The sequence below is a fragment of the Ornithodoros turicata genome, chromosome 9 (assembly GCF_037126465.1).
Source record: "Ornithodoros turicata isolate Travis chromosome 9, ASM3712646v1, whole genome shotgun sequence".
Lineage (NCBI taxonomy): Eukaryota > Metazoa > Arthropoda > Arachnida > Ixodida > Argasidae > Ornithodoros > Ornithodoros turicata.
Window position 1 is genome coordinate 44,022,983 of NC_088209.1, and position 8,371 is coordinate 44,031,353.

General features: G+C 46.6%; 1 protein-coding gene across 3 annotated transcripts; it reads left to right on the forward strand.

Annotated features, from left to right (window-relative positions):
* LOC135368032 (microtubule-associated serine/threonine-protein kinase 2-like) lies at positions 1-6,745 on the forward strand. 3 transcript variants are annotated; one of them, XM_064601110.1, is made up of 16 exons: positions 1-36; positions 1,390-1,608; positions 1,659-1,717; positions 1,859-2,224; positions 2,767-2,858; positions 2,915-3,080; positions 3,242-3,414; positions 3,466-3,536; positions 3,596-3,712; positions 3,786-4,169; positions 4,233-4,363; positions 4,690-4,822; positions 4,868-5,013; positions 5,345-5,529; positions 5,579-5,741; positions 6,377-6,745. In XM_064601110.1, the coding sequence occupies exons 1-16, from the start codon at positions 12-14 to the stop codon at positions 6,653-6,655; spliced, it is 2,709 nt and encodes a 902-aa protein (XP_064457180.1). In that variant the 5' UTR covers positions 1-11; the 3' UTR covers positions 6,656-6,745. The 3 variants fall into 3 exon arrangements, with proteins under 3 accessions (XP_064457180.1, XP_064457181.1, XP_064457182.1); XM_064601111.1 differs by having other exon boundaries at positions 4,690-4,810; XM_064601112.1 differs by having other exon boundaries at positions 1,390-1,572.
* The last annotated feature ends 1,626 nt before the right edge of the window (positions 6,746-8,371 follow it).

Here is an 8,371-nt window from a genome sequence, read left to right on the forward strand (position 1 = left end):
CAGCTTCGAGTATGACTGGCCCGGAAGGATCTCGACGTAAGCTAGCATTTACATCAAACGAAGTCAACGCAGTAGCTTTTAGGGTGCGGTTCTGTACGCGCACTTATGGATTTCAAAAACAGCGAACGCGTAGAAAAAAAATCGAATACTGCACGCATTTTGGAGACCGTTACAAAAGGAATCGAAAGATATGTGTGGTCTCGAACCTTTTTTTATGCCAGTCTGTAGCACTTCACGGAGCACAACAAAAACGACCTTGCAAACCTAACCGACATGGATGGAAGCCGCCAGATTGTTAAAAGTAAAGAAGCGAAACAAAGTTATTTTCGGTTATGTGAGGGGCCGGGATAGCTTAATTTAGGCAAGATACGTTAGGCGTTTCTAGTGCTCCGTATGGACGAACCGAGAGGGGGGGGGGGCGTTGCCCCCTCCCCTGAGCACCGAGGTCACTTGCCCTCGAGGAAATTGCCCTCTTTATTTACATACAGGTCGTTATGATTAAAACTCAGATGTCGTCATATACCCGTCAGGTCTGCTGCATATCAGAGGTTTCAAGTGTCGTCATTCTATTATCTAGTGTCAGTTGGTTCAAGGCTCCCCACCCCCCCTCTCCCGTGGAAAAGACCATGGGAACGCTCTATAGGCAGAGCAGCCACCTTTGCGAATATGGCGGATTCCGTTGAAAACATACGGTTAATTTTGTTGTTTCTTATTTATTTCCAAACATGCCTCGTTTATCTTTTTGTTAGCCACGTTCGCTAATGTTTTGCTCTTTTAATCTATTTTTTGTGTTTCTTGCGTTCTGTTTTAGAGCCATAAGTGCAACTAGATCCACATTTTCTTTTATAATCAACAATATTAGATAATGAGGCAGCGGTTCCTGGCTGGCATCGCTTTGAAGAACCGCCCGCGTGCATTCCGCGGATTATCCTTTGAAAAGGTTTTCCTATGTCATGTTGGGACATCTCTTCAGCAGGAAACCCCTGCCCTTTGATCTGAATTCTGGTTTGTCTCCGCTTATGTGAGGGTGCGGAGTCTAAAATGTCAAAAAGAGGCTTACCCGCGAAGTGGTCATGTCATGCTTCAAGACACGCGTTCCGCTCTGTTCGCTGAGTTGTAACCATTTCCGATTTCATACTGCTGGACTAGATTTTTAGTAGCATTTTCTTCGTGTTATGGAATGAAATGAAATGCTGTGTAGAACAAAATGTCCCTTCTCGGTATTGAAACGCACGTAACGAATCGGACGGTGTTGCTTTAAGAGTTAAAAAGAAAGTGAAAGTGTGTGTCCCTGATTTAGCGCTTGCTTTTAAAAGATGCCTTTGGTTGCATAAGGGCAACAATCCCCGGAAAAAGTGTGTTGGCAGCAGCCACTCGTTCCTTGTACAGATTCTCGTACACCGTTTCGAACGATGACTGCTGTAGGCCAGTCTTGGACTCCAGCATCGTCTTATCCTGGCACGACGCAGACGTCAGCCTCTTTGACTATGACGTCGACCACGGGCAGGTCGTCCACAGCGTCGACAACCAAGTCCAGTGACGAACAAGATATGACGCCCGAGCAGAGAAAAGGTATGCCTTCGCCTTTGGACTTTGTCAGAATGAAAAGTAAGTTTAAATACTCTCGTGGAAAAGCAGTTAACACGTTGTCTTCTCAGAGCTGATGCGCAAGAAAAAAAGCTCAGCGGTTCAAGTCCTTGTCACGCTTTTCCCGCGAGTAAGTTGCATCACTTGCCTTCTAATAATAATCGAAAAGCAGTTGGCTGTGACACCTTATGCGGTCATGCGTATAACATACAAGGCATTTGCTAAACAGCAAAAGTTTCCTGCCTCTCTATGTACTGGGTGGGCTTTTCAGATTCCGAAGGTGACGACAGTGTTGCTTGAATTCTTCATCAAACGCGAAAATAAAGTGTCTCAGATGCGGGACCCGCTGTGGCATTTCTGTCAAGAGCAATGTGTGCTGGCTGCTCAAGATTGTCTTCAGAAGCTGCATCGACAGTTCATCACGTACCAGGACATTCGTGACATGATCGAGAACCTGGTCTGCCTTCATGAACTGTGTATCAAGCGGGCCCCCACAACTGCACGCAATATGGGGCTCTTGGTGAGGAAGCTCACAATCATTGTCGGTGAGCTCGCTACATCACTCGAGAAGATCTCCGAAGTTCAGATCACCGACTGGATGGCTGTGGGTGATTCAGTCATCATCAAAACAGATAAGGTGACGAATTTTTCCATCGGATTGCTCCAGAGGTGAACTTTTCCAGCTATCAGTGGACCGTCGTCTTATGTACGGCATGATAAGACGCGTTCAACGTCCCATGGAGCTTTACAGTATGGTTGTCGGCTCCAACTGAGTCACAGTCGTTATTATAGGAGATTTATATTCGTAGTTCATGCAACTTCGTCACGAGTGTTTCGCGTTGAACCGCTTTCGTACATGCTGCTGCGTCACCCTTCCCATGGTTAATCTCGAACAAGGCCTCCGAACCGGCAACCAGTAGGCGTCATCAACAGGTCTATCGAGGCCGTTGTGTAACTGTAGGTATATACAGGGATGGGTAACTCTCCCTGTCGTGACATCACTCGATCGCTGCCAGGGAACAGAACTGATATAGGAGATAAGCATTAATTCTGCACTGTTTCCTATTGAGCTCTATATTCGAAACGGGAGAAACCTTCCTCTACGATTCAGGATCTTTGGGTTGCATGCAGTGACCAGGTAGTCAGACATGTTTGTTTGTTCCTTATTGTTTCTGCCAGTTGATAATAGAAGAACCACTACACTTCACGGAGTTTGTGCCGAAGGCGAAGGATATTGAAGTTATCAAACTTCTAGGTGCTGGAGGATTTGGGTAAGTTCTTGCTAGCTCGAGGAAAATATATCAGTCGAATGAATTCAACTCTCCAGCGCCGTCTACAAGGCCCGCTACAAACCAGCAAACCTCGTGTGTACGTTGAAGATGGTAGCTGCAGATCGATTCAACCGACCGAAGCAGGCGTGCATCGATAAGGTGGTCGCCTCGGTCACCAAGTGTCCCTTTCTCGTCAAGTATTATACCTGCTTTGCGACCAAGGTGTGTGTCAAGTTGAACTTGACTACTGAAAGTTTTGCCACCATTATCGGCCACCATTATCGAACTTGCAGTAAAACACTTGTTTCGATATGAATCCCAGTTGGTTTTCGCACTCGTGGCGGTTGTATTAAAATGCAGCTAACGAAATGGGTTCTTTGTAGGAAGCGTACATAACTATGATGGAGTACGTGTATGGGATTGACGTGATGCGCGTTGTGGAGAGAGCCATGTTCTTACCCGTCGACCATGTGCGGATCATTATGGCCCAACTAATCCTAGCAGTGGAACATCTCCACCTCAAGGGCATCCTACATAGAGACATCAAGGTCTCAAAGTAAGTTGCCTTATCTCATGGGTGGAGTTGATTGTTTTGCGTCCGTTGCAGTATGCTTATTATTCCTGGAGGACGTGTGAAGCTTATAGATTTTGACACCAACAAGATCTGTCTTGGACATTGTAAGTACAGCTACGAATTATACTGTAAGATGGCGCTAACGACGCTTAACTGAAAACAGTCACAAAGCGTGTTATAAGGGGGTACTTCCGGAGAACATGTTTGGAATTCCGTGACTGCGAAGCTGCTGGAACCATTCCCTACATGGCACCAGAGATCCTCAAGCGTCGCCCATATGGTAAGTGTCACAAATATATTTTATTTCGGATTATAAATGCACCAGTCTCGGAAGGTACACTATTGACACACAGGACGCGCCTGCGATTGGTGGTCAACCGGCATTGTCTTCTACAAGTTGATGACAGGGCGCGTCCCATTCAGAGGAAGGTCGAGGAAGTTGCTTCGGGATCGAATAATTGGCGCACCCCTCAAGTGGCCCAAAATGGCTGAACGTCCAGCGTCTTCAGCAGCGAAGGATATGGTTTACCTGCTGCTCAAGAAGAATCCCATTGAGAGACTCGGCTCAAAGCAGTATCGCGACGTGAAAACACACGCGTTCTTCGACAACTTCAGCTGGGCCAAGCTACGGACAACGAAAGAGCTCTGCAACGTTCCTGCCATCTTTGAGCTCATGCACAGCCCCGGCAACGATACTGAGGGAGGTGCTGACGAAGAAGGAAATAATAGTAATATGTGTAAGGATTGTTTTAAATGTACTCTGAAGCTTCCGTTAACGTGTAGCCTTTACTGTCCCATAGCACCTGGGGCAACTTCGCGTACGAAGAGGCGCAAGCTACTCCACATGAAAGACTTAGCGGACATGGACCGTTCGATACATCGACCGCTCTTTACATATGCGTCGCCCACTTTTCAGCGCATAGTGAAAATGGTAACCAATGTCCCTTTATACCACATCTAGCCAGGAGCCTCAAGCTCAGGTAGAGTCGCATGGAGTACCCTGTCTGTAGTGCAGGACAGTGGGCATATCGAGAGACACCTACTTGACATACTAATACGAAGTACTGAAAAAAAAAAGGCAAGTGAGTTGAGAAGTACACGTTCTTCGTCACATACGGAAATGTGTTCACAATGCATGAAAATCAGATCTGATTGCTATAGTTCTAATTATTTGGTTGTCGAACAGCGAGAGCTTCGGGCGAAAATTACCTCGAAGTATTGTCATAACGCATACACAAAGTTCCATTTTGGACTCAGGTGAAGGAAGCGGAGAATCCAGTGTCGGTGGGCGCCACCTTCATGGACGCCACCAACACATTTTCCACAGAGCTGGATTACCAGAAAGCGACAGATGCTGATTCTACTCTCGGACTTACTGGTCTCACACCGAGTAAGTACAATGAGACCTGGTCGCCTTATTCGCATTATTCCTCAGCCAACACTGATGGTCTTTCTCGGCGGGCAACTGAGAGGCTGGACCTCATCTTGTTCCGGAAGAAAAGCTTCGGACGCTTCTGGAACTTCGGTGTAAACTTGGAACCCGTAACGGGCGAAGGTGGACGCAACTTTTATATCGTGCAAGTACGTACCACCTTAGAAGCAGCGTTCGTCATGGGATTTTATTATTAGCAGCAAGGCCTTTCGTTCATTCTGTGGTATCGTAATTTTTCTGCGGCTAACTACCTTACTAATTAATATTTTTGCACGGTCGCTTCTCACCACGGTTTTGGCGCTATGTTGTTTGGGTGCTGTAAGTGCCATAGCTGTAATAACCGTCTAAGGCTCCTGCACAACCGGCCATCTTGAGGTTGGATCCCAGCAATTCAGTGTTATTGTACATGTACATGGTTTTCAATGTTAAGTCGCTGTGGGTCAATTTCCCATCACGTTTCGAATGCGTTGTCCGACGCAGAGCGTGAAACGCGGTAGCCCAGCACACCGATCGCAGATTGTGGAAGGGGACGTGGTGGTCGCCGTGAACGGAACAGACGTCTCGGAGCTACCCATTAATGCTGTCCGCAAAATCATGGATTCGGCGGGTGACCAACTAGTGCTTACGGTCCTATCCTCTAGCCCATTTCGGATCATCAACACAAGGTAAGCGATGCGCGTCTGTCGTTCAGAGCCCTAACGTATTTTTGCGTAGGCAAGACATGACGAGCATCCTGCAGCGCTGCCAACCCCAGACTGTGTCGCTGGGAGTGGTGAAGGCCGGTTGCCGAAGTGGAGCGTCGTACGGCTTCACAACGACCGAAGTTAGGACGTGGGACCACATCCAGAAATCCTTCATCAGGTTGCATATTATCGATGTACGTGTTACATTACTTGGAACGCGATGAGGTCAAAGTATTTTTCTTTTTTTTTGCGTGGAAAATGTTTTAGCATTTTTTTTTCACGTAGAATGATCCGTGCGAAAGATGCTAGAGGTCCGGTGCTAAAAGTACTGTAAGGCAGTAGAGCTACAATCTCAGAAAATTTATTTATCTATTCGGTAGACTCGGTCTTCAGTACTTTCAAGTCACAATTTTCGTCACAACTGCGGTCTCCTAGAAAATTAAGATTGAAATTACCGATAAAACTGTGTCGAAGTCTCCAGCAACTGCGCATCGCTCGTTAGGTACGGCGGCAAAACTACATTGGATGCGCATAACACTGGGTCTAAAACGAAAGAAGTCGGCTACGTAGCCATCAAGAGCAGCTACTAAGCCACTCGGGAACATAGATCACTGTTGCTCGAAAGTTGGGAATTATTTCCCACGAGACGTCGGCCTTGGCCGTTTCACCATGTTTTTACTATAGTAAATTAATACGCCGGTAACACAACTGCCTGTCTGCTGCGTTACGGTACCTTTAAAGCTAGTAAGATCGATAATCAAAGCATTCCATGAACAAATTTTCAGTCAGTAATCGAACAAAGTGCTAAGACTAGCCTCTTCTCGTGCAGCGAGTGAAGGATGTTTATTTGCTCTCTCGGTTCCGGGGTCTCTTCCCTGGAGACATCATCACTCACATCGAGAACGTCTCCGTGTCCCAAATGAGTCAGGCTGCGCTACGTCAATCACTGGCCAATGGAGGCCCAGAGCTGCAGATGACCATCGCTCCGTTGTCACCTCTCAGACAGAGACGGCCTTCGTCCACTCGTCTACGCGAAACGTTTCTCTCCAACGACAGCGTAGGCGAGCCCTCGAGTGTGGCTGCCATCACTGCGCCCATTGGCGATTGAATAGTTCCGGATAATTGCTTGATTACAGGCTGCGACACAAAGTGCCCGCCGTTTCTTAATATAAGACGGAATAAAGTTCATTGACCATGATGACCTTGATCATTGACCATCCGTGAGGTACCCCTATGTGGAAAGTGTGGCTTTTTGAGGACGGTCGCTATACCACCAAGTTCGTGATAGACACCTCACCAACAGGGAGGTCCATGCGTGGCGCACTCTTCAAAATCGAATCCAAGCTCGTGTTCTCTCAAGACCCAATTATGTTCAGCTAGTGCGAATCCACGACCCATTAGCTCCTTCTGACCAACGTTGTCACAAGCTATGCAACCACGTGTGTTCTTATCACCTACGCGATAGCTCAAGGCATTCACTCCGCCATAACCGCTGCCACTGGGATAAGCCACAGCCGACCTTCGGTCAGGCTGACAATTCCGAAATAGACGTATATCCTCCCCCCCCCCCCCCCACTGCGCTGCAATTTTTTTTTTAATCTGATAACCGAAAAGTGTCTGGGGACGTGGTCAACAGGATCAGAGGACGCGGCGTTCAAAACATGTTTCTCTTTGTAAATGGCTGCGACAGTGCAGGTTTCCCGCTCATTGTAACCCGAGCGTCACGCTTCCGTCCAGATGCCGCAGAAATTAATCATTGGAACTACAACAAATTACATCCGCATTATATACCGTACAACTTCACGCAAAGAAAGAAACGCCGAAGCTTGGTAAAGTATAAAATGCCACTACCTTTTCCAACACAAATATATACTATGTCATCCGTCAGTTCAAACGCGTTCATTTCCACCCACACTTTAACGTTAAAAGAAATCGTCTTCACGAGGTGAAAGGCAAACATACAACGTAACATTTACAATGGCGTAGTTAATAGACGAAGCTGACTTGGATATGGTCCAGTAACTAATTCCGTCCTGAGGGAATTTTACACCGCGTAAATTGTACCCATTATTAGAGGCTACCGGTCATATGAGCATCTACAACTATTGCAGGGCAAACATAGCTCCTTTCCTCCGTCATTATTCCAGGCGTTTTTGTAGCAAAAATCTGGCTATTACATTCAGAATCTAATAAATTTGGCAGAAAAACGCTGAAATTAAAACTTAGTCTCCTTCTTATATCCCTGTGACGTCGGCTCGTGCTAGTCAGGATGGAATGTATACATTACGTGCAAAAACTACACGTGACCTCACATCCAGGAAATGTCATTCGTGCTGCGAACACTAAAATAATAATAATACTTCGTGGCGTCGCGAGACAACTGTGATCAATACTAAAATCCAAAGCACTCAAATCTACGGATGGTCGTATTAATATAATTGAAAAATGCTGTCTTCGTGGCTGTTCATATCTGTTGAAATGTCTTTGAAAGTTTAAGTACTTTGTAAGGAGGCCTCACTGGACGCTCATTTTAATGAGCTGTTAGAGTACGCTACTCTCTTTCTCATCACTTACTTGCATCTTTCATTTCGTGCTAGCGGTCGCGAATGAACTATGGCTATGAGCGCGGTACAGATGTGGACAGATATAGAGCGATGGAAAGGTTAGCATGCGTCCTGAGCAGACTTGAAGGGGAACTGTGCTCAGGGAAAAGACAGTACAGCCGGTGGTAGGATTGAAACCAGCGTTGCGGAGTTGCCACTCCGGGGTTGAAATGATTCCGGAATCATTCCACATTTATCAGAGCCCGGAATGGAATTGGAAT